Source organism: Eimeria tenella, genomic scaffold (genome assembly GCF_000499545.2).
Source record: "Eimeria tenella Houghton genomic scaffold, Eth_scaff67, whole genome shotgun sequence".
NCBI classification, from domain to species: domain Eukaryota; phylum Apicomplexa; class Conoidasida; order Eucoccidiorida; family Eimeriidae; genus Eimeria; species Eimeria tenella.
Window position 1 is genome coordinate 166421 of NW_013545792.1, and position 23831 is coordinate 190251.

The 23831-nt window shown below is 49.1% G+C and overlaps 5 protein-coding genes across 5 annotated transcripts; 2 read left to right on the forward strand and 3 right to left on the reverse strand.

Moving 5' to 3' along the window:
- Positions 1-1835: 1835 nt before the first annotated feature.
- On the reverse strand, positions 1836-4493 carry ETH_00023380 (DNA-damage inducible protein, putative; the record flags this gene model as incomplete). The annotated part of the gene is made up of 6 exons (XM_013380517.1): positions 1836-1957; positions 2502-2991; positions 3199-3593; positions 3744-3976; positions 4082-4208; positions 4469-4493. 6 exons carry the CDS (start codon positions 4491-4493, stop codon positions 1836-1838), a joined length of 1392 nt encoding a protein of 463 aa, XP_013235971.1.
- A 4991-nt stretch (positions 4494-9484) lies between these two features.
- ETH_00023385 (ATP synthase lipid-binding protein, putative) lies at positions 9485-10400 on the forward strand (the record flags this gene model as incomplete). The annotated part of the gene is made up of 2 exons (XM_013380518.1): positions 9485-9763; positions 10164-10400. 2 exons carry the CDS (start codon positions 9485-9487, stop codon positions 10398-10400), a joined length of 516 nt encoding a protein of 171 aa, XP_013235972.1.
- Positions 10401-11383: 983 nt separating this feature from the next.
- ETH_00023390 (EPN3 protein, putative) lies at positions 11384-16266 on the reverse strand (the record flags this gene model as incomplete). The annotated part of the gene is made up of 10 exons (XM_013380519.1): positions 11384-11916; positions 12283-12354; positions 12505-12837; positions 12998-13080; positions 13335-13514; positions 13603-13828; positions 14026-14161; positions 14683-14761; positions 15257-15367; positions 16166-16266. The coding sequence occupies 10 exons, from the start codon at positions 16264-16266 to the stop codon at positions 11384-11386; spliced, it is 1854 nt and encodes a 617-aa protein (XP_013235973.1).
- Positions 16267-17491: 1225 nt separating this feature from the next.
- On the forward strand, positions 17492-17971 carry ETH_00023395 (uncharacterized protein; the record flags this gene model as incomplete). The annotated part of the gene is made up of 1 exon (XM_013380520.1): positions 17492-17971. The coding sequence occupies one exon, from the start codon at positions 17492-17494 to the stop codon at positions 17969-17971; it is 480 nt and encodes a 159-aa protein (XP_013235974.1).
- A 378-nt stretch (positions 17972-18349) lies between these two features.
- ETH_00023400 (uncharacterized protein) lies at positions 18350-20274 on the reverse strand (the record flags this gene model as incomplete). The annotated part of the gene is made up of 5 exons (XM_013380521.1): positions 18350-18502; positions 19493-19573; positions 19750-19818; positions 19951-19982; positions 20178-20274. 5 exons carry the CDS (start codon positions 20272-20274, stop codon positions 18350-18352), a joined length of 432 nt encoding a protein of 143 aa, XP_013235975.1.
- Positions 20275-23831: the final 3557 nt, after the last annotated feature.

A 23831-nucleotide genomic window follows, 5' to 3' on the forward strand; every position in this document is an offset into this window, starting at 1 on the left:
ATATCTCCAGCATGAACTGGACGCACTGGACTTTTCATACTGTTTGGTTCACCACTAACGACCCGCCTGAAATGCGTGGGAAGTTCACAAATTGGAAATATTATTGAGTGGAAAGTTTGAGAGAAGACGGAGGCTGAAGAGTTGCAGAAGAGTTCTGCTTATTTGCAATTCTCGCGAGGCCACTTACACTTGAGTATTTGAAAATAGATGCATTTCTTATTCACCAAATGCATTTCTCGTTGCACAAGGGCTGCATGCAACCACGTATAACTAAAAATACGTTGGAGCACTTTATTGCAATTATTATTTTGCCTTTTGGAAAAGAAAAGAAGGAAGATGAGGGCACACGAGCACTGCCATCCCAAAACTAGACTTAGAAGGGAATGGTTTCCCAATCCGATTCGTCCTTTTAGTTTGAATTTGTCACTTTCTTTCGTGAACTGTCTTATTTACTGATAAAGTTTCCATCCTTCTTCTGTTTTTAAACTGAATATTGAGATTTTGCGTTCCTTTTTGAGGTAATCCGGGTGTGTGCATCATGTGAGAGTCGACTTGGGTGGCCTAGCTTAAGTTCGCTGCTAAGCTTCGAAACTAGCAGTGAAGGGCTGTAAATATAAGTAAAAAGAGGCAAATAAATGCGGAAAACTATATATTTCAGGGATATAAACTAAAAGGAATGAAGAAATGAAGAAAAGTACAAATAATTGCAAACGGGAGTTAAGAAAATTTCGCTGTTTGCTGCTCCCCGCCAAGCCCGAGGCAGCGCGAGGAAAACAGAATTGAACCGAAACAGAAAGACAAAAATGAACTGCAATTAATTCAATTTGATTTCAAATACAAAATGAATTCACTCGAACAATTCAGCAGAGGCTCTCCACTTCTTTCCGGTTTTCTGAAATTCAAGAATTTGAGGAAGTGCCTTCGAGTGCGCCTCTGAATAGCTCATTAACTTTGATTGTAAAGTTGTAAAGGCATTATAATGGAATAATATTAAAGCATTATAATGGAATTATAATAATATTTGCGAAGATTTCCATAAGCCCGTCAAAATGTAGATTTGATAAGTGCTTTTGTCCATACAGCGCCGCGAAACAAATCAATAAGGCTAACGCGGCGCAGCGCAAACACAAGCCAGCTGCGCCTTGCTGCTGCTGCTGCTGTTGCGGCTGCTGCTGTTGGGTGGAGTCGAGAACGCCTCAGCTGAACCACCTCCAGTGCAGCAGCAGCAGCAGCAACAGCAGCAGCATGTGCAAGGCAAAACGAGAGTTGAATTCGAACCGGAAGAAAGGAAAAAAGCAAATAAAGACAAAAATGCAGCAACAAAAGGCCCCAAAACAACACAAGGAGAGTAGCAGCAAAAGCTGCAGTCGCGGGCCGCGGGCCACGATGCGAAGGATCAAACCAACAAAGCAGCAGCAGCAGCAGCAGCAGCAGAAGATGCAGCAACTGCTGCTGCTGCTGACATCAGATAAGCACCCCAAGCCACAGACGTCCCTTTCCTCCCTCGCAGCGCAGCGCCGCGCTGCAGCAAGAGCAAGAGCAGTTGCCGCTGCTGCAGCAGCGGCTGCAATTGCAACTGCCACTGTAGCTGCTGCTACAGCTGCTGCTGTAATTTCAGCTGCCACTGTAGCTGCTACTGCATCTGCTGCTGCAGCTGCTGCTGCAGTTTCAGCTGCCACTCCTGCTGCTGCTGCAGCCTCTGCTGCAGTTGCAGCTGCAACTGTAGCTGCTGTTGCAGCTGCCGCTGCAGTTGCAGCTACCACCCTTGCTGCTGCTGCAGCTGCTGCAGTTGCAGCTGCAACTGTAGCTGCTGTTGCAGCTGCTGTTCGCAGCTGCTACTTCGCCCCGTTTTCTGTTTCTGTTTTTGCTGCTGCTGCCTCCACCTCTTCATGGCTCTCGCCAGTTCCAAAAAGTCCTTTATCAATTTGAGCTTCCGAAAGAAAAGGAATTTCTTCTCCTGCAGCAAGAAGCAAAGCGCAGCAGCAGCAAGGCCCCAGCTAGCTAGGTAGCTAGCTAGCTAGCTAGCTAGCTGACTGGCTAGCTAGTCGCGAGCTGAAGAAGCTGAGACTCTGAGCGGCCGCTGCTGCTGCTGCTGCTGCTGCAGAGCTGCGCAGATGCCTCGAGTGCATTCGCAGCTAAAGTGCAGCAGCAAAAAAGGCACAGCTAGCTGGTTTTCGAAAGCCGGGGGTTTGGGGTTTGATGTCTGGGGTTTGCGAGTTTGCATTTTCCCTCGAGCTGCGGTTTCGGGTTTAGGGTTTCAAGGCTTAAGAGCCGCGTTTCAGGGTTTAGGGTTTCAAGGCTTAAGAGCCGCATTTCACGGTTTAGGGCTTAGGGTTTCAAGCTTTAAGAGCCGCGTTTGCGGGTTGAGGGATTCAAAGCCGAAGAGCCGGGCTGAGAGTTTGGGGCTTCGAGGCTTGAGAGCCGCGTGCGAGGGTTTAGGGTTTGGGACTAGAGTTTAGGGTTTGGGACTAGGGTTTAGGGTTTAGGGCTTGGGGTAAGACCTTCGACGACGAGGACGTTTTTCTTCAAGTCGATGACCATTTGGTACCTCTTGAGCATGTCGAGGCCCAGCAGCATTTGCATTTTGGAGTCTTCGAGAACGATGAAGCTGCAGGGGCAGAACTTGCTGCCGAGCTTGAGGGGTGCAAGATGAACGCGGCCAATAATGGGGGCCCTGCCCACTCCCAGCGCGAGTCCTGCGAATCTTTTGTCAATTAAAGAAGATAAAGAACATTTTTCCGCGAAAGCGAGAGATAAAATGGACTGTTGCGCGCCGCTGTCGACGAAAGCTTTGCACGCCACCCCGTTGATCTCCAGGTGTACGTACAGCATGCACACCGACCCGAAACCCTCCGGCAGGTGCTCGCGAGCCATTGAATAGTTTTCATTTATTCTTTCTTGCTGCAGATCTTCCAAAAGCATTCTCTGGGCCTCAGCAGACAGAGGATCCCGCTGAATCGCTGCCATCCGCCGCCACCGCTCGTCTTCGGCCTGCCCACAAGTGCTGCGCTCACCTTGCTGCTGCAGCAGCAGCACTAGCAGCAGCAGCAGCAACAACGGCAGCAGCAGCAACGGCAGCAGCAACAGCAGCTGCAACGGAAGCAGCAGCGGCAGCAGCAACAGCAACGGCAGCAGCAACAGCAAGCAGCAACAGCAGCAGCAGCAGCGGCAACGACGGCAGCAGCAACAGCAGCTCACTTTGATTTGGTTTGTGTATTCTTTTTCAAGGGTGTCCATGAGCCGCGTGAACGCTGGGCCTGGCTCTCCCTGTTGCTGCTGCTGCTGCTGCTGCTGTCTCTCGTCAACTGCTGCCTTTATGGCTTCTCCTAAAACAGGATTGTGGGCCCTAATTAGAGCTAAAGAAGCAGCATCAGCAACAGCAGCAGCAACTGCTTCTTCGGCCCGCCGCCTCACCAGCAGCTTCAGGTGAGCAGCAACATCCGGGGCAGCTAGACGCGCAGCAGGGCCAACTGCTGCTGCTGCTGCTGAAGCTGCTGCAGGAGCAGCAGCAGAAGCAGCAGCAGGGCTGCGGGGGGGGCCCGGGCCCCCCCCTGCTGGGAACTGGGCAACGCGGCCGCCGTCCACAACTATGCCTGCATGCGAAGCAGCAAATATATTTTTATTTAATTTTTTAAATGAAAAAAAGGATATTTGCTGCTGCTGCTGCTGCTGCCGAAATGCTTTATTTGCATGCACTTGATTTTGAAGAATGGAAAATAGTCTAAGTCCCTCTTGCTGCTTACTGGAGAAGTCCAGGGGCAGGAGGCCTCGCTGCTGCTGGCGCTGCAGCGCCTGGGGTGCTGGCCTCAGCTGCTGCTGCTGCTGCTGCTGCAGGCGCTGCGCATTAGCAGCAGGCGCAGCAGCAGCTGCGGCAGCGCCGGTTGCTGCTGCTGCTGCTGCTGCTGCGCTGTCGTTGAAGACAAGGAGCATGGCTCCCTCGGCCACGCCAGCGTCGGCCAGAGTGCGCGCACTGCTCCTGCAGACAAAGGCCTCCAAAAGCAAATATAAAATGGAGCAAAAGTCCATTAAAATGGCGCAAAAAACCCTTTTAATTGCGAGAGAAAGTGAGACAAAGACGCACGGCAGGGGCCGGCCATCTAGAAGAATCCGCTGGTGTTCTGGGGGTATGTTCAACTCCACCGAAATTATGTCTTTCAACGCAGAGACTTCCGCCTCCCCCGTGAGATCCAGGGCAAAAGCCTGGCCGTCTGCAGCGCCAAAGTCCCAGCAAACACAAGAGAGGGACGCAAACAGTGCAGAATTCAAGTTGCGTTTGGGAGTGGCGAGCGGCGAGGCAGGGCAGTGCTGCGGAGAGGCGCGGAAAGCGCCCACCTGGGGGCCTCTAAAACACAAATAAATTAATTATTTGTAGTCCGAAGGCCGTAACAGTCCTAAAGAAAGCAAAAGGGGCAGAGGCGGGCGGTGTTTCTGTGGTTTCCTGCGCTGCAGTACACACACGGAAACGTACCGGCGTCAGTGACAGTGATCTGCATCTTCGACGCAGATTGAGCAGACGAAGTGTCTCAGCAGGAATAAACAATAAAAATGAAGTATATTTTCTTTCCGAGACGCAAATCTGCAATGTAGCGCCGTCGGATCAGCCCAGTTTGAATGCATGCCCGATACCGCCTCAGCCAGCTTGCAAGTCCACGGGGGGGTGTTTCTGCATACACCTCAAAACAAATGTACGTTTGTGAAACTTCTGTAATTCTTGAAAGTCCCTTTCATTAAATGAGTGAGGCATTTTTGCTGTGGATAAACGCGGGCTTTTCAGCGACTGGGGCGCGGTCTGCTGCCTCTCTGCATTTTGCAAAACATATTGCAGCAATATAGAAATGAGTCCTACGGCTTTCGCAGCTGTCGCTTCAATAGAACATATTAAATGCTTTTTTGCTAATTTAGACCTCCGGGGGGTCATTGCATTATCGCTGCGCCTGGGTACTTCGATGGTTTCCTTACTTCAGGTTTGGTTCGCACACTTGCCTTGCACGGCTTAGGCCAAAATCTACCATTTACGATTAACTTTTACTTTTCTCTAGGTCTTAGTAGCTAGTATTTAGGCCAATCTTTGTCCTACAACAGCCAGCATGCAAATTTGAGGCCTGGCCGACACACTGAACACCTTCACTGCAGATTTGTTTGGCTGCATGCCAGTTTGAGTGGCATCTAAAAACAAGTGCTTTTTGCTTTCGGGAGTGTCTCTGTTCAAAATATATGCGCAATTTACTAGTGGCTTCTCAAAGATATGCCTTTTAAAGGGGCTGGGCAACGCAGCCGTGCCTTTGCCACTCCCCATAGATCCACTACACGATTTAATCTTGAACGAATTCAGTGGAAATGCAAAGAAAGAAAAACCACTAAACGAACATGATTGAGGTTGGGATTTATCTTTTAAGCAGTGTTAAAAGACGGTCTGCAGTGCCTGCTCTACAAAAGCACTTTTGCTTTTTAAATGACCTTGGACTCATCTGCTTGGTACAAGAAGCTTGCATGTAGTGCGCTTTTGGCATGTTCAAGTGTAAGCCTACAAATTATTATCTACCTGGAGGTCAGAGCAGACCAGGGCCTCTAATAGAATAACTTGATTGCGCACTAAGAGTGCTGGTGGGAGGCCAAAGAATCAGTGTATACTAACATCCCAATCGCAGGCTTCAGGATTTGAAGTGGCGCTACTGACAGCATATGCGAACCTGAACTCTAGTAAGTAATATGCGTATAAGCCTTGAGATCAGACCAAAGACTCTCTTACACTCTACTATGATGCCGCACTTGCCCGGCTAGGAAGGCTAGCCTCAAGCTGTGGGCCTACTCAAGCTATCTTCCCACGCTTTGGGGCTGAAGCACTTTCATAATTTGTTGAAAACGTGGCGTCTGATGCCTTCGGCATCCCCTGAGTTTTTATTGGCCTATTTTTGGCTTGTTTACGACTATCTTAAGACTGGAAACCCCGCCGACTCCTTTAAAGCCCAGCCCTTCACTGTCAGGACTTAGAGAGGCAACAGACCCAGCAATGGCTCGAGCCGTTGAAGCAGCTACTTGAATGATGCCGCATAAGAAGTGCTCCACAAGAAGCACTTCAAGGCTGCGAAGCTCTTAAAAGGTGGCAAAGGGGCCTACAGGTGGCACACTCCTCGCTTTTGCAGAGTTAACGTGTTGCCGCAGCAGATTGCCAAGATGCTTGTTGTTTGATCGTTCCAATAGCCCTCATGCACCCCCTAAACTGAAGTTCTTAGCATTGTGTTAGTATGGATTGATTCACCCGGAAAACTTGAAGTGACTGAGCGGGTGGACTTTCCTGCACTAGCAAATCACTGAATCCAAAATGCTGAAGCTTGTTCATTTTTCAACGCATTTGCAGCATGCTTAATGCTCTTTTGTGCACGCCAGCAACATTTTGGCCAGAGGCAAAACACAGTGGACACTGAAAGAGGAAAATAATTCTGTTTGGAATGTTAGAAGGGAAGAAGTCAAACAGAAATTTTCATGAGCTCTCCTCCTTGTCCTCGTTGGAAATATTTTATTGTGTATTTGTTATGAGCTACGGAACTCAAGCCCTCGATGCCTTTTTTTCAGAGAATGAGTCAAAATTAAAGGCAAACTGCAAGAAGTGCATTGGCGCTTTGTGCCTGTTTAGCTTGTCACAATTTCAGGAAGAATAAGTAAACTTTATGCTTTGAATAAGGAGTATATATAGCTGTATACAGAATAGCCTTCAAATGGAAATATAATTCGGTGTTTACGCTGGACAAATGCCTAGGCGGCGCCGCAGAGTGCAGCTTGGTGTGGTATCCTTTTCCTCGTAAGCTGTACAGAGACGGACTGTGAAGACCCCTGCATGCAGCTTTTGTGGCCCAGGCAAAAGCCCTGGGCTAAGTCATTGCAAAAGTCAGTCATCGGCAACCAGTACTAAGGGCAAGACAGCAGAGGCCAGTGGCACAAGAGGCAGTGTAAAACTTACACCCCTGCGCACCTACGCTACCCTAATCATTAAAACCGCCAGAAAGAACACCAGAAAAAACACCAGATGTTTGGTTCGCCGCAAGGGGCAGTAGCTCATGAGCTTTTCGTAATGCACTTTGTCCTGTTGAAGCTCGTGAGAAAATAGCCTTGTAGTCAGCTTTGGCTCTCCATGTAAGCACCGTGCCTGTGGGCAAAATATGAGGTAGGCTCAGCTGGGCTAGTATGCCTCTTTCGTTCAGTCTGCTTAGGCTCACATATAACGCTGGTGTTTAAAGACACCTTTTGCATGCAAAGAAGCATCAGATGCCCTCCCTCTAGTTTTGTTTTCCTAAAAAGCGCCTCTCTACTCTTCTTTATGTTGCTCCCTCCTTGCATGGCCTTGCTGCGCATTGCAGCTTCATGTGTGTTGTCTGCTTCAAACTGTAGTGCGCACTAGTACAATGCAGCCCTGAAATGGCCTTCAAGGCAATATAATTCAAAGCGCGTACTTTTACCTTTTAACTAGAAATAATTTTCATGGAAAAACTATTTCTTTGCTGGTTGGGTCCAGTCTGCAGTTGGCGCTGCGCCTTGGGCTGGAAAGCAGTGCTGAAAGTCAAGCGGGGCTGAAGAAGCACTCAGGAGCAAACAGAGGCATCAACTCAAAACTCGGACCCGAAAATGATGGTTTTTAAATCAATTTGATATGGAAATGGCCAATTTTGTTAGGATTAATCCCATAAAAGAAGAAGCACATAGAAGCCAAGCTGAGCGTAGCTCACTATGCAAAGCCCAGGCCTAGCTGCAGGTCCTGAAAGACCTGATCATCCAAAGATCAAGTACACCTGCGGGACAGTTGCTGCTGCTTATCACCTCAATCTACAGACTCTGTGGTCCTGAAGACCATTCCTTGTCGCCGCTGCAGTGCTGCACACTGCAGCAAAGCAGGAGGGCTCTTTCAGCCCATCACAGCCTAGTATAATTTAATCAAGTTACAACTAACTTGTCCCAATTCTTAAGAGAAGTTTTGTGCCCTGTCTAGCACTTCGCTGGCGCTCGTGGCCCCTCACACCCGAGTTGAATCTTCTTGGCTGGAAGTTCTCTCTTTTCCTAAAAAGAGGTGCTAAAGGCCCTTTGTTACTATTTTTATTATTTTTTCATTGCCTATCTTTTTATAATGCTGCTCAATTATAATGCCAAAGACAGACCCAAATGCCACTTCAGAAGCAGAAACAGCCATACTACCACTATCAAGAAAATGATTGCAAGAGCAGCAGCTCCTTAATAAGGACATCTGCTGCATGCAAAGTGAAGTCCTCTTCAACTTTAGTGTGTCTTAGCCAAGATTTGTTCTTTTGTTTGAAACCAAAGAACTTCATTTTCCCACTGCGGGAGTTCTTGCGAATTGCCTCAGCCCACTAACTAGGAAATTAGGGCTTAATGACTGCAGCAGCAAACAAGCTCGGCCGTCAGCAGCAGCACCGAAGAGCAGCAGCTGAGGCTTTCAAAAGCCACAAATAGCAACAGCAGCACTAGAGGAGCGCAGCAGCAGCAGCGGGCAGCCCCGAGACTCGGGACTTCTTTTGATTTTTATTTGCTTCTTTGCGGAGCTGCCGCAGCAGGACAGCAGCAGACTGTACCTTGACATATATGATATTTGGGATTCGTGGCATGCATTTGCAGCTGGAATCTGGCAAATAAGCAGCAGCAGGAGCAAAAGCAGCAGGAGCAAAAGCAGCAGCAGCAAAAGCAGCAGAGGGCGCATGGATGGGCACTCCCGTATTGGCGCATGCGCCTTCAACTGCTTTTGCTGCAGGCCTTTATTCACAAGTTTCTGCAATAAGTAACTTATTTTTAATTTGAACTCCACAGCAGAAACAAAAGTGCAAAAGTACTTTATTTCGAATTGAGACTTGCGAGCTGTCGCTCCGGGAGATGGACATACACCCCAGGCTGTCCACTGTCAGCTGCAGCAGCAAATGGAAAGAAATTAAAATTAATAATTATTTGTTTTTCTGCTGCAGGTACTGTGGTGCTGCAGCGCAGCAGCAGCAAGACAGCGCGTGTGAGAGCAAAGGAAGCAAATTGAAACAAAGGGTAATTAAAGGTAAGTTTCAATTTTTATGAAGACATGATCAAATAAAACCAAAACCTCCTTTTTACTCTCCACGTTTACGCTGCTGCTGCTGCTGCCGCCGCTGCTCCTGCTGCTGGTGCTGCTGCTCTAGGAGCATCGGGCCTACTGCAGGCTGGCTAGGTGTGGAGAGGGAGTCCTAGAGGGGTTGGCAGCAGAATAAGGAGAGCAGCAGCAGCAAAAGAAGAAAAAAATTGAGCAGCAAAAAGGGAAATGAATTTCAGCAGCAAAAGGGGCGGTGAGCAGCAGCGAGGCTCGAGGCTGTCTCGGGTGGGGCGGGGCTGCTGCTGCTGCTGTGCGCAGCAGCGCAGCAGCGGCTGCGTGTCGGTTTGCGGGTTTGTTTGCGTCTAGAGGCGTTTTAAAGGAATTAAATTGATAAAATTGGAGTAAAATATCGAAAAAGAGCAGCAAATGGCGTTCTTTGCCCCCGCAAGGCTGGCTCTGGTGCCCGGCGGCGCCTGCTCCCGGGCCGCAGCAGCAGCTCTTGCTGCACCCAAAGCCGCCCCCAGCTTCCCCTTTTGCAGCTCTTTTTGCGGCTCTTTTTGTCCCACTTTGGCCTTTCGGGCTCTTTCGACGGCTCCGTTGCTGCAGCGGCACAGCGCGGTGGCTCAGGGCCCCTGCGCCCGCTGGCCCGCCGCCGCCTTGACTCCCCTGAGCAGCAGCAGCAGCAGCAGCAGCGGCGGCAGCCCGGTGAGCCGCCAGCTCCAAACCCCTTGAAAACCCTTTTGCTGTTGCAGTTCCAAATATTTTAATGTGCTGCTGCTGAAACTGCGCGCAGCCGCGCAGGCCCCGCGTGTACGTACACCAGGGGCTGCTGCTGCTGCTCGCTGCGCAGCATCGATTTCACTTCATTTAAATTCATTTTCTTCTTTTTTGTGTCGCGCTGGTGCCCCTCGTGCTGCGGCAGCTCCTTTGCCAGTGTTTGCTGCTGCCCATTTGCTGCACCTGTCCCATTTGCTGCTCCCCCAATTTCTCTCCCCTTTCCCCCTCCCCACTTGCTGCTTCTGCTGCCAAGACAAACAAGACATGCTCACCAAGACGCCTCCCGCTGCTGCTGCTGCCTGTGCTGCTGCTGCTGCTGCTGCTGCAGGTGGGCGCGGTGCGTCACGAGGCGTCTGTGGCGACGCTGTCTGCTGCTGTGGCGCTGATGTCTGTGGGGGGAGTTGCCCAGGGGATCGGATCCCTTTTTGCTGCTTTAGTTTCGGGAACAGCTCGAAACCCTTCAATTAAAGAAGACCTTTTCACTTACACTTTAATTGGAATGGGATTTCTGGAGTTCCTGGGGATCATTTGCGTCATGATGAGCGCCGTGCTGCTGTACTCTTAGCTGCTGCAGCAGCAGCAGCAGCAGCAGCGGCGGCGGCAGTAACGGCGCCCGCAGCAGCAGCAGCAGCAGCAGCGGCAGCAGCAGAGTTCTGCTGCCCCCGGGGCGCTGCTGCGCGCGCTGCTGCAGCAGCAGCGGCGAGCTGCCGAGTTTTTGAATTGGTGGACAGGGAGAGAAGAACCTCAATTTAATTTTAAAAAGGAAAATTAAAAAGTTATTTCAATTTAATTCAATTCGAAAAAAGAAGATTCAAAAGATATCCACCTATGCTGAAAGATAGATAGGCAGCAGCAGACACAGTCTGTACACACCGCAGCAGCAGCAGCAGCAGCAGCGCTTTAGCAGTAGCAGCAGCAGCGCTTTAGTAGTAGCAGCAGCAGCGCGTCAGTAGCAGCGCGAGTAGGAGTTACGGTAGCAGCAACAGCAGATGCAGCAGCTGCTGCTGCGGATGCAGCAGCTGCTGCAGCAGATGCAGCAGCTGCAGCAGCAGCAGCAGCAAATGCTAGCCGCACCTAAGAGTGTTTTGTTCTGCCCTGTAAGACGTAGAAACCAGAGTCTGTAAATATAAATAATAATTATAAATAATAATTGTAAATAATAATTATAAATAATAATTATAAATGATAAGTAAATATAAATGAAGAGAAATAAACGCAAATGGAAAAACGCAGAACTGCGCCTGACCAAACTGAAGAAGCAGCACAAGTCGGGTGTACGTACACCCCAGCTTGGGCTAAGCTGCAGCGGCTGCAGCAGCAGCAGCAACTGCAGCAGCAGCGGCTGCAGCAGCAGCACGGCTGCTGCACCTAGTGCAGGAGGAATGTCGCTCCTGCTGCTGCTGCAACAGCTTCTGCAGCAGCTGCTAAGGAGCATGCGTGGGCAGCTAAGGGGAAGCAGCGCTGCAGCGGCAGCAGCAGCAGTTGCTGCTGCTGCTGCTGCTGCTGCGAGAAAATTCACTGGGAGCTTTTCAGGCCTCTTTTGGGGCCCTAGAAGAGGCTGGGCTGCACTGTAGGAAAGGAGGACGCAACTTGCTGCTGCTGCAGCTGCTGCTGCTGCTGGAGCCGCTGCAGCTGCTGCTGCTGGAGTTTCTGCAGCTGCTGCTGCTGGAACTGCTGCAACTGCTGCTGCTGGAACTGCTGCAGCGGCTGCTGCTGGAACTGCTGCAGCGGCTGCTGCTGCTGCCAAGGCTGCCCGCCCATGCCCCCCAATGTGAAGGGCTCCTGCGCCGAGGCCCCGGCGCCCGTCATGCGCTGCTGCGTGCTGCTGCTGCTGCTGCTGCTGCTGCTTGCTGGGAAAGGCTGCGCCGAAATGCTGCTGCTCGAGCTGAGACTAAATGGCTGGGGAGCTCCGCTGCTGCTGCTAGGGTTGCTGCTGCTGAGGCTAAATGGCCGCGAAAACGCGTTGTTATTGTTACTGCTGCTGCTGCTGCCCATACTGAATGGCTGTTGCCACGGCTGCTGCTGCGGTGCAGCAGCAGCTACAGCAGCAGGCTGCGACGCAGCTCCAGACTGTGGGGTCCCTGCAGCAAAATAAACAAATCCACCACAGCCATCAATAAAACTAACTCTGAACTAAATGGACAAAACGGGGGCCCCCTAAACACCTCCGCTAGAGGGCCCCAGGGGCCCCCCGAGGGCCCCCCTTGGGGCCCCCAAAGGGGGCCCCAAGGGGCCCCCAGAGGGGCCCCCAAGGTGCTCTCAAAGGGGCCCCCAAGGGGCCCCCACGAAGCCCGCAGGCACAAGAAAAAGAACCGGGGGTGTTCTGGGGCCCCTGGGGGCCCCGAGGGGCCCCCAGGGGGCCCCTCGGTAGCCCCCCGGGGGGCCTCGGGGGCCCCCCGGGGGCCCCCGGGGGCCCCCTGGTTTTTTAAGTTCGGGTGGCGTCTAACCTGTATTTGCTTGTTGAAAGCCCCCGAAGCTTTCGAGGGAGTTGGAGACACCAGCAGCAGCAGGAGAACCCCCTGAGAGGAGCAGCAGCAGCAGCAGCAGCAGCAGAGGGTGAGCTGTGGATCGTGCGGTGGCAAAAGAGCTAAGCGTGCGGCAGCAGCAGCAGCAGCTGCTGCGGCAGCTGCAGCCGAGGAGCCAGTTGCTGCTGCAGTGGCAAAACTGACCATTGGTCCATTGTGCTGCTGCTGCAGCAGGCGCGGGGGCTGCGGGGGCAGCGAAGGCAGCAGCCACGGCATCCAGGGAGTTGCTGCCTGCAGCAGGAGCAGCAGCAGCAGCAGCAGCAGGTGCAGCAGCAGGTGCTGCTGCCTGAAAACCCCCAAATAAATCATCACTGAGACTCCCAGAAGGGGCCCCCAGGGGGCCCCTCCCTCCTGGCGGTGGGGGAGGCAGCAGAGAAGAAAAGCTGCTGCTGCTGGACCCTGCGTGCCCCTCTCCCGCTGCTGCAGCAGGAGCAGCAGCAGCAGCAGCAGCAGCAGGCTCTGCCCAGACGCTCTGGCCTGCGTGCATGCGCACAGGCGCCCCCAAAGGCCCAAGTCTAAAAGAGATTCGAAGAAATTAAATTAAATTAAATTAAATTAAATTAAAAGTGGCAAATAAATTAGAATAAACAAAATATAAATCAAACTGCAACAAAAAGATTAAATCCTTTCCAAGTACCCGAAGCAAAAGGCAGGGGGCCCCCCGGGGCCCCCAGGGGCTCCAAAGGGGGACTGTCGAAGCCCAGCAGGTCTGCCTGCTGCCTGCACACCCCAGCAGCAGCAGCAGCAGCAGCAGCAGGAGCAGCAGCAGGAGCAGCAGGCGGCAGTTTGAGCAAGCAAGGTATGGCTGTGCGTCTGTCAATTAATTAATTAATTAATCTAATTAATTAAATTAAATAATTAATCAATTAATTAATCAATTAGTTCATCAATTAATTAATTAGTTGATTAATAATAACTTCATTTGTTGCTGCAAAGGAAAGCTCTAGGCCCCGGGACCCGCGGGGTGTACGTACACGTGAGACTGCTGCTGCTGCTGCTGCTGCTGCTGCTGCTGCTGGGGGCCTCCTTTGCTGCTGTCGCTCTTCTTGGGGGCCTCCCGCTTCCCGGGGGCCCCCCCAGAACTTTTGCTGGCAGCAGAACGGTGGGCCTCCCTGTGGGGGCCCGCCTCTTCACCTTTGCTGCTGCGGCACGACCTGCAGCGCAGCACAAACCCTAAACCCTAAACCCTAAACCCTAAACCCCATACCCTAAGTCTGAACCCTGGGTGGAGGCAAGGCGTACAGGTCTTTATTTTGCGGGGGAGGCCTTGTGTTGCTGCCGAACCCTATAGAGGGCACATGCCTGCCGCTGCTGCTGCTGCTGCTGCTGCTGCTGCTGCGGGAGGGCATCGAGGAAGCAGAAGATATGCCAATGTATTTGTCTTTGTTTTTTGCTGCTGCTTCTCTTGCTGCTTGCAGCTCAGCAGCATCAAACACCAAAGTGGTGCACAACGTGGCCTTCTCGCGGACTGCAGCAAACAAGCACCTCCTGCTGCTGCTGCTGCTGCTGCTGCTGGGGATCCCGCAGCAAGTGGGCGGCGCGCAGCAGCAGCCAGAAGCCCTCTCCGGCCCTGCCGCCGCAGCAACTTGAAGCTCTGACTGAACTAAATAATTAATTCAATTAATTAATTAATTAATTGAATTAATTAATTAATTAATTAATTACTGCCAGCGCCCTTGTCCCGCCCCTCTTCTGTCCAGCTAAAGCTCTGCAAAGACTTCAGCAAATAACTTCTGTCTTTGGCGTCTTCGGCAAATCTCTCGGGGCCATTTTTTAGCATATATTCCAGCACAGTGAGTCCCTGAAAACAAATAATTAATCAGTTAATTAATTAATTATAATTATTTTAAATTAATTTATTTTGCTTAATAGACTTTACTCTGCGCGAGACAAAGGGCCGCTTCAAGAAGAACGAATGCGCTGCAAGCAGCAGGCAGCACTCAACGGGAAAGCAGCAGCAGCAGCAGCAGCAACAGTAGCAAAGACTGCAGCAGCAGCAGCGACAACAGCAGCAGCAACAGCAGCGACAGTAGCACTGCTAGCAGCAGCCACGGCATTAGGAGCAGCACTCGTAGCAGCACTAGGAGCACTAGCAGAAGCCACAGCACTAGCAACAGCAGCAGCAGCAGCGACAGCACAGCAGCAGCGACAGTATTGGCTGCAGCAGCAGCAGCAGTAGCAGCAGCCAGGTGCTGCTGCTGCTGCGGATGCACCGCAGCTTCCTTGCAGCTCTGACTCTGCAGCTGAATTGATTTTTTATAATTAAACTCCATTAAATGCATAACTTATAAACTGTTAATTAATTATTTTGATTTGAATTACTTTAAATATTCTCCGCCATCGCTTTGGAGCCTCCGAAATAGCTGCCCAGACAGTCCGCGAGACCACCGGGAAGTCGAGGCTGAGGTGTACATACACCTCAAAACGCATGCACGGCGAACATGAACGGCAAGAAAGCGAAATAAATTCGAAATGGACAATTTTGAAAGTAAATTGAAATTAAAAAAATGAATATTTAATTAAATTGAAATTAAAATGCGAAAAAAGATTCGAAGTTGATGAAAAATGAAAATAAATCCGAAAATTCAAACACCTTCAAATGTTCAAGGCGTCCACTCAGACAAGAAATACAAGTCCAGTTTTGCAAAGAATATAAATAAATAGATAAATAAATAAATAAATAAATAAATAAATAAATAATAAATGCATGCACAGAAAGGCATGCATGCAAACAAAACAGAAAACGAGAAATAGAGCACATAGAAGCGAATTAAGAAAACCCCATTACAGCAAATACCATTCCTTACCCCTCCAATTATTATTATTCATCTATTATTAATTAATTAATTTATTTATTATTTATTTATTATTTATTATTTATTTATTTATTTTTTACTAATTGTGAGCTGCCTTTGCAATATCCGCCAACACCGAATTTGCACATCCCCAGTTTTTGTCGCTGAGGGCCTCGCGGAGGTTTTTCTCGAGGGGGCTTTCTTTGGTGAGTCTGCGGGAGAAAACGAAACAATTAATTAATTAATTAATTAATTCAATTAAATTAATTAAACTAATTCAATTTAATTTAATTTAATTAATTTAATTAAATTAATTCATCCAATGCGCTTCAAACGGATCAAATGCGCCCGAAAACAGCAGCGCAACAGCAGCACCCCAGGTGTACGTACACCTCAGCTGCAGCAGCAAAGCTGCAGGCGCTTCAGTCTGCTGCTGCTGCTGCTGCTGCTGCTCGTGATATGTGTGCTGCTGGCGCCGCTGCTTCTGCCGCTGCTGCTGCTGCTCGTGATATGTGTACTGCTGGCGCTGCTCCTGCTGCTGCTGTTGCTGCTGCTGCTGCTGCTTCTAATACTTCTGCTGCTATTGCTGCTGTTAATACTTCTGCTGCTATTGCTGCTGCCGCTGCTAGTCGTGACATGAGCACTGCTGCTGCTACTTCTGCTGCTGCTGCTGCTGCTACTGCTGCCGCTGCTGCTGCCGCTACTGCGAGTCGGAACATGGGCACTGCTCACGCTACTTTTGCTGCTTCTGCTGCTTCAACTGCTTCTGCTGCTATTGCTTCTGCTGCTTCTGCTTCTGCTGCTGCCGCTGTCGAGCTGCTGCTGCTGCTGCTGCTGCTGCTGCTGCTGCTGCTGGCCTTGAAACCACTGCAACTAGAGCTACAACTGCTGTTGCTTCTGCTACTGCTGACACTCCTACTCTGTTTATGGCTGTTGCTATTGCTGCAGCTGCAGCAGCAGCTGCAGCAGCAGCAGCAGCTGCTGCTGCTGCTGCTGTCGCTGCTGCTTACGTTCGTTCTGCTGCTTCTTTGACCTTCTCTGAGGCTGTTGAAACGATGGAGGCCAAGCGGGAGCCGAGCCGGTCCATCGAGTTGGAGCTGAAGAAGGACATCTTGCTGCTGCTGCTGCTGTTGCTGCTGCTGTTGCTGCTGCTGCTGTTGCTGTTGCTGCTGCGGCTGCAGCAGCAGCAGCAGTTCCCAGGCGTGTATACACCTGAGGGACGGCCCCTAAACTTAGAGGCCGCTGCAAGACCCTCACCTCGAGATGGGGTCCCTGCCGCTGCTGCTGCTGCTGCTGCTGCAAGCGAGAGCTAGCCGCAGGTAGATAGACTGGGGCCCCAACTGCCGCTGCTGCTGCTGCTGCTGCCGCTGCTGCAGTAGCGACTGCTGCTGCTTTGATGGGATGAGAGGCAAGGGCTGCCCCAGAGCCCGATGACGCAGCAGCTCCTGCTGCTGCTGCTGCTGTTGCTGCTGCTGCGGCGGCGACCCTTGCTGCTGCTGGCAACGGCTGCAGCAACAGGCGCTAGATGAGGTTGAAACGAAGAAATAATCCGCAGCAGGAAGCGAAGACTCTTGCGACGTAGCTCGCAGTCCCATCCAGCTGCAGCAGCAGAAGCTGCAGCAGCAGCAGCAGCAGCAGCAGCCGAATGTATCGGCAGTGTCTGTGCTGCTGCAGCGGATGCGCTGCTGCGCCTATTCTTTAATTTATTTTGTCTCTGATTTTCAATCAAGTAATTCAAATGAAAGAAGAACGAAACAGAAAACGGCAGCAGCAGCAACTCCAGCAGCAGCAGCAGCAGTGGCAACAGCAGCAGCAGCGGCTGCTTGTGGTCTTGCAGCGACAAGGCGCAGCAGCAGCAGCAGCATTTGCTGGCAGCAGCGCCCCGTCTTCTTTTCTCAACGTTCTGCCAAAATAAAGTGTTTAAAATACTTTTTATTTAATTAAATTAAATTAAATTAAATTAAACTAATTCCACAGAGGCCTCCCAGCTGCTGCTGCGCCTGCTCGAGGTGTATGTACACCTGAAACCTTCCGAACCTAAACCCTTCCCTTTTGCTGCTCCTTTCTCTTCTTCTCTCTTTCCAAAACCCGAGGCCGCTCCTGCTGCAGCAGCAGCAACCCCAGCAGCAGCTGCAGCAGCAGCAGCCCCAGCAGCAGCAGCAGCAGTTGAGGTGTACGTACACCCCAAACGCAGCAGGCAAACACCACAAGGGGGGCCCCAGTGCTTTTGCCCAGGGCCTCGAGGGGCCCCCAAGAGTTTCCAGTTTCAGCATAGCTAACTGCAGCAGCAGCAACATCAGCAGCAGCAGCTGCTGCTGCTGCTGCTGCTGCTCACCATGACCCCATTCGGGGAGGGCCCCCAGCCCCCAGCCTGGGGACAAAAAGACCCTGGGGGCCCCGGGGGCCCCCAAGGCCCCAGGGGGGCCCCACGGGGGGGCCCCCTAGAGGCTGGGTGGGGAGATTTGCTGCTGAAGGATGCGGAGCGCCTCTCAGCTTACATTCAGCAGCAGCAGCAGCAGCAACAACAGCAGCAGCAGCGGTGGCGGCAGCAGCAGCGGCAAGAACTGGAGCTTTCCTGGGGCAGCAGTGCTGCTGCAGCGGTGTTGCCGGCGCTTCGGCGTTTGCTGCTGTCATCTTCCTCGGAAAGGGCGAAAATAAGGGAAACTGCAGAGCTGCTGCTGCTGCAGCAGCAGCAGCAGCAGCTGCAGCAGCAGCAAGGGCCCCTCAGCAGAGAAGACCCCAAAATACTCGCCGGCAAACTCTGGCTGCAGGGGAGGCTTTTTGCTATTCATGAAAGAGCCCCGCTGCAGCTTTGAAGTGTATGTACACTCCACAGTTGTTGCTGCTGCTGCTGCTGCTGCAGCAGCAGCAGCAGCATCAGTTCGCTGCGCAAGGCCAAGTAGAGCTGCATATATGCAGCAACAGGAGCAGCAGCACGCACGTGCCGCCGGAAGTGCTCCTGCTGCTGCTGTTGCTGCTGCTCAGCAGCAGCAGCAGCAGCAGCAGCAGCACTCGAGAAGCATGGGTGGCTTTAATGAATATGTTAAAGGTCATAATCCATTTGAAAAAGTGCAGCAGCAGAAGAGCTCCTCTTTAGGGTTTGGTTGGGGTTTAGGGTTTGCGTGGCGCCCGAAAGGTAAACCCTAAACACTAAACCCTAACCCGCCAGCTGTGCAGTTAAAGGGAGTTGTGTCTTATTGAGCAATGCTGCAGCAGCTGCTTCTGCTGCTGCAGCTGCTAACGGAGGCAGCAGCTGACTGCAGCAGCAACCAGTTTGCTGCTGCTGCAGCTGCTGACGGAGGCGGCTGCAGACTGCAGCAGCAGCCAGTTTGCTGCTGCTGCGGCTGCTGACAGAGGCAGCAGCAAACTGCAACAGCAGCAAACCTGCTGCAGCTGCTAGAAAAACATGTCGCTGCTGCAGCAGTGACAATTTTGCTGCTGCTGCTGCAGGCGCCGCCGCCCCGCGCGTGCACAGCGCCTAAACAGTGCTCGACTCAAGGGTTTAGGGTTTAGGGTTTAGGGTTTAGGGTTTGTGGCTGCTTTTTGGCGCTGCTGGGCGGTTCGAAGCGGCGCACCGGCGACAGCTGCAGCCAAAGTGGAAGCAGCAGCAGCAGCAGAGAAATGAATTAGAACTAAATGAACGCAGCAGCTAATTAAATGCCATTGTTAAAATACAAATTCATTTAAATGCCATTATTTAAATGTAAACTTGTTTAAATGCCATTATCAAAATATAAATGGGAAGAACGCATGCAGCAGCGAAGCAGCTTTTTACGGGTGCTGCCAATGGGGTGTACATACACCTGGGGAGTGCTGCGCATGTGTTGGCGTTTCTTTTGTATAAATAAAAATACTTTTAATTAACTAATATGTTTATATTTAAATATATATATTTAATACTTTTTGATATTTATTTGCAGCTGCTGCTGGCGTGCTTGCTGTGGGTGTACATACAGTGCACAATGTGTGTAGCATTTATATGTATGGGTGCAGTGTATGTACAGTGTGTATTGATGAGTGGGCTTGCATGCAGAAGGGCTGGGGGAGGCGGAGGAAATATATCCGAAAGAGATTTAAAATGAAAGAATTGAATTAAATAACGAAAGAAGAAGGAGTATATTAAAATATCAAAAGAATAAATGAGGAAATAAGAGCGAAAGCAGCAGCAGCGCCGTTTTCAGGTGTACATGCAGCTCCTGGGGTGTATGGGCAGCTCCTGCAGTGCGCGTCTGCAGTTTGAGTTTTGGCTGGCCGTTTTAATTGAATAAATTAACAAAACATTTATTTTAGTTGAATTATTTTTAGTTTTATTTTATTTTTTTGCATTTGCTGCTCACTCTTAGCTCCTCCTCGTGCTGCAGCCGCGCCTCTCTGTTGAGCGCTGAGAGCAGCCCCTTGACTTGCTCTCCGCGGTGTCGCTGTAAACCCTCACAAACAGATAAATAAATTACAAATAAATATCTAAATGATAAATAAATAACAAATAATGAATAAGTAAACAATAAATAAAAGGCAGAAAGTCGGAAAGGCGGTTCTTTCCTGCCTGTTTGAAGAATTCAGGCCCGACTCTAAACCCTAAACCCTAAACCCTCACTCTCGCTTCTTCTGCCTGCCTTTTCTCCTGCGCCGTCTCCAGAGCGAACTCGTTTCTCCTCGCCAGCCACTGAGCGCCACAAACCCTCACTCTTAAACCCTAAACCCTAGCCTAAACCCTAAACGCTAGCTTAAACCATAAGCCCTAACTGAAACCCTAAACCCTTTCAAGCGCAAACCCTAAACCCTCGATGCAGCTTACGTAGTGGTAGTTCCTAGCAGTTTGTCTTTTTGCTGCAGCAAATAAGAAATCCGCACCAGAGCAACAGAATTAAATTAAGTGTATTTGTTTAAACATAAAATATATTTATTTAAATCCAACTCAATTTGTTAAATCCCTTCCCCTTTTGTTGACTCCCCTCTCTCTCTATCTTCTGCTGCTACCGAGCTCGAGGGTTTAGGGTTTAGGGTTTAGGGTTTAGGGTTTACTTTGGCGCAGTTCTTCGCGGACTCTTTTCATATCTTCCACTTCTTTGCTGAAGTGCTTTTGCTCTCTTTGAATTCTTTCTCTTTCCTTTCTGCACATCTGATAAAGAAAATAACTAAATAAATAAATAAAAAAAAAATAAATAAATAAATAATAAATAAATATATAAAAATAAGTAAATATATAAATAAATATAAATAATAAATTAGTCTTTGCTTTTTGTTTTCAGCGTCGTGGCGGACTCTTCGAGCCACGCAGAGTGCACGGTGCTGCGCTGCTAAGACTCTGTTTTAGGGTTTAGGGTTTAGGGTTACATTTATATTTCGTTGGAGAGAGTTTATCTGTTGATTAGCAACTTGTCCTTCTGCTTGCTTCAATCCATTTGCCTTTTTCGTTTTATTTATTTGCCGCAGTAGCTGCAAGCGAAAAACAACACGGAAGCTGCTGCTGCTGTTGCTGCTGCTGCTGCACGCATGCCTTCATTCTTCCTTTATTATTGTTTATTCCTTTTTATTATTATTATTACTATTATTATTATTATTACTATTATTATTATTATAATTATTATTTATTATTATTATTATTATTATTATTAAGTGCACACAGCTTCTTTTTCTTGTTTAAGACTTTGTATGAGCCGCTGGGTTTGCTGGGCCTTCTTTTTGGCTTCTTTCATTTCTTCCATTTGTTCGGAAATCCCAGAAAGACATTTTGCGCGTTTTGACAAAGACAAAGAATCAAAAAGAGACAATAAATTGCATTTCTCTCCATCTTTTGCGTTCATTTGCTCCGAAATGCTTGTCCGAAGGGGCCCTGAAAAAAGCAGCTTGCTGCTGCTGCTGCTGTTGCTGCGGCTATTGCTGCAGCTGTAGCTGCAGCTGCTGCAGCAGCTGCTGCGGCTGGGGGAACACCCGTCGCTGGGGAGGTGACCCCGGCGCATTGTGCTGCGGCGCTGCTGCTGCTGCTGCTGCTGCTTTTCCTTGAAAGACAATTAAAAATAAATAAAACTTGAAAAAAAACTTCTTTAAAATTAGATCTTGAAGCTGAAGGCAGCAGATGAGTGCAAACAGACGGAGGCCTCGACGCGCAGGACCTCGGCTGGCGCCTGGCCTCACCCGGGGCCTCCGCGCCCACGAAAATGCAAATTGAAGATTCAATTTAAACAAAAAGATACAAAAGTGAAAAAATAATAAAAAGAGAAAGAAAAAGAAGATATTTGACGGCGAGAACAGCAGCAGCTGGGGCGCCGCCGATGGGCTGCTGCTGCTGCCGAAGACAGCAAACAGCTTCGGACTGCGCCCGTTCGGCCTTGAAACTTGCAGCAAATTAATTAATTAAATCATTTAAATCTTTTATTTTGTTTTAATTTTATTTTAAAAATTAATTTCGCAATAAAGAATTCAAAAGGCAGTCAAACCGGCATCTATTTGCCGTCGGTCGCCGCACAGCAGCAGTTGCTGCCGGCTAGCTGCTGCGGCGCCGTGCTGCAGTGCTATTGATGGAAAGCAGCAAATCAAATGTAGTAAAGTCAATTTAATTTATTTATTTTAATTATTTAATTGTAGTTAATTCACTTTTATTTCTAAAACAGCACTTTTGGCGGAGTCGGGGCCAACCGAAAGCTCCAGGCCTCACTGGCCAGCACAAGACCCAAGGACCACTGGTCAAGTTGCATGCGTTTGCCCTGCTGCGTGTTAATTAATTAATTAATGAATTAATTCATCAATTAATTCATTAATTAAATAATTCATCATAAACCGTTTTATTTTATTTATTGTATTTATTTTATTTATTTTTATTTCACATTTCAACTGTTCAATTTCTCCTTCCCATTATTTCGTTCAAACTACAACAGGTTCGACAAAACCCTAAACCCTAGTGTCGAGAAGAACTTCGGAAACAAATGTGTTTTTAAAACACTTTTGGATCTTCCTTTAAAAACAAATTTTGATTTTTTCTTAAACTAAGCCAAAAAGCGCCACAGCTCAGTGTACCCTACAACTTCCCCTCCAAACCCTAAACCCTAAACCCTAAACCCTACACCCTAAACCTTAAACCCTACACCCTAAACCTTAAACCCTAAACCCTAAACCCTAAACCCTAAACCCTGAACCCTGCCGCCCGTCGGCTCTCGCGCGGCCACCAGGGAGTTCGAAAGAAGCTTTTGAAGAAGAAATGGAGAAATCAAAAAGAAATTAAAAAGAAATAAAAAAGAAATTAAAGAGAAATTGAACAAAAAAACAAATAAATATATTTAAACATCAAATGCCATTCTATTTTTCAAACTTCCGCAGATTTCGCAATTTCGCGAAAACCCGCCTGCGCCGCGATCCTGAGGTGTACGTACACCTGAAAACAGGCGGCCACCACCGTTTTCGCCGCCACTTCTTCAAAAGACTTTTTCTTCGAATTTTCGTTTTAAATCATTAAATATTTATCTTAAATAAATATATTTCTTCTTATTTGTTTACTTTCGAGTCTTTTCGCTTCAAAACTCCTCAAAATGGTCCATTTTTGGCCTTTTCAGTTTACCCGCCTCAGACTGCCCAGCCCAGAATGAAGCCCCGCAGCTGCTGCAGTGCAATTTGCTAAGTGGGGCTCGCGAGAAGCAACATGCTGCTGCTGCTGCTGCTGCTGCTGCTGCTGCCGACGAGCAGCAGCTGCTGCTGCATGCGCTCGAAAAAAAGCCCTTTTGCCGTCTTTTTTGAGTCTGTTGAGACTCAAAAGAATTGAAAAGGTTAATTCAATTAAGCGAGAAAAGATTTGAAAAAAAAAGAGGAGAAAAGAAGGAAGAGCGAAAAAGAAACCCTTGCTGCTGCTGCTGCTACCGCTGCTGCAGCAGCAGAAGACACCCTGGGCAGAATACCCTTTTCCTTGAATTGAAAAAATTTAAACAATTAAAAGAATGACTAAATCCAATTTTCATTTCAGCCAGCAGAAACCCCCAGGAAAAACCGCACACACACCGCTCTCGTCGCCACTGCTGCTGCTGCTGCTGCTGCTGCTGGAGCAGCCAGTGCCTGCAGCACATGCTTTTGAAGTGGATCTTTCTCGATTTCTCCTTTAAACGACATATATGTGAACTTAACTGTTTATTATTTTCATATTTCACTAAAATGAATCTCCAGAAACTCTCTCAAGAAGCAAATTCACAGCAGCAGCAGCAGCAGCAGCAGCAGCAGCACACGGACGGCTGGGGCGGTGGCACCCGGAGCCACGCCCAATAGCCCTAAAATTGATTGACTTATTTATTTTCAAAATTTTTGATTTATATTTTTAATTTATTTTTTATTTTAAATCTTTAAAACTCCCGAAATTGCCGGAACTGCAGCACAGGAGCAGCAGAGCAGCGCAGCAAACAGCGCCTCCTTCTATCTGCGCAGCCCCTACACTATAAACAAACAGAAAGTAAAAAAAGAATAAATAAATAAAAATATAAATCAAAAATAAATAAATAAAAAGAATTGTTTCAAAAAATGAAAGACAAACGAATAATGACTCCCGACCAACTAGCGGCGGATAACTTGAACACATGTACACATGTTCAGGTGTACAGACTGCATGGACCCAGGACAAGCTGCTGTTTTTCTTCACCATTTATTTATAATTCATTTTAAATAACAAATTAAATAACAAGTTTCAAACTAAATAACAAA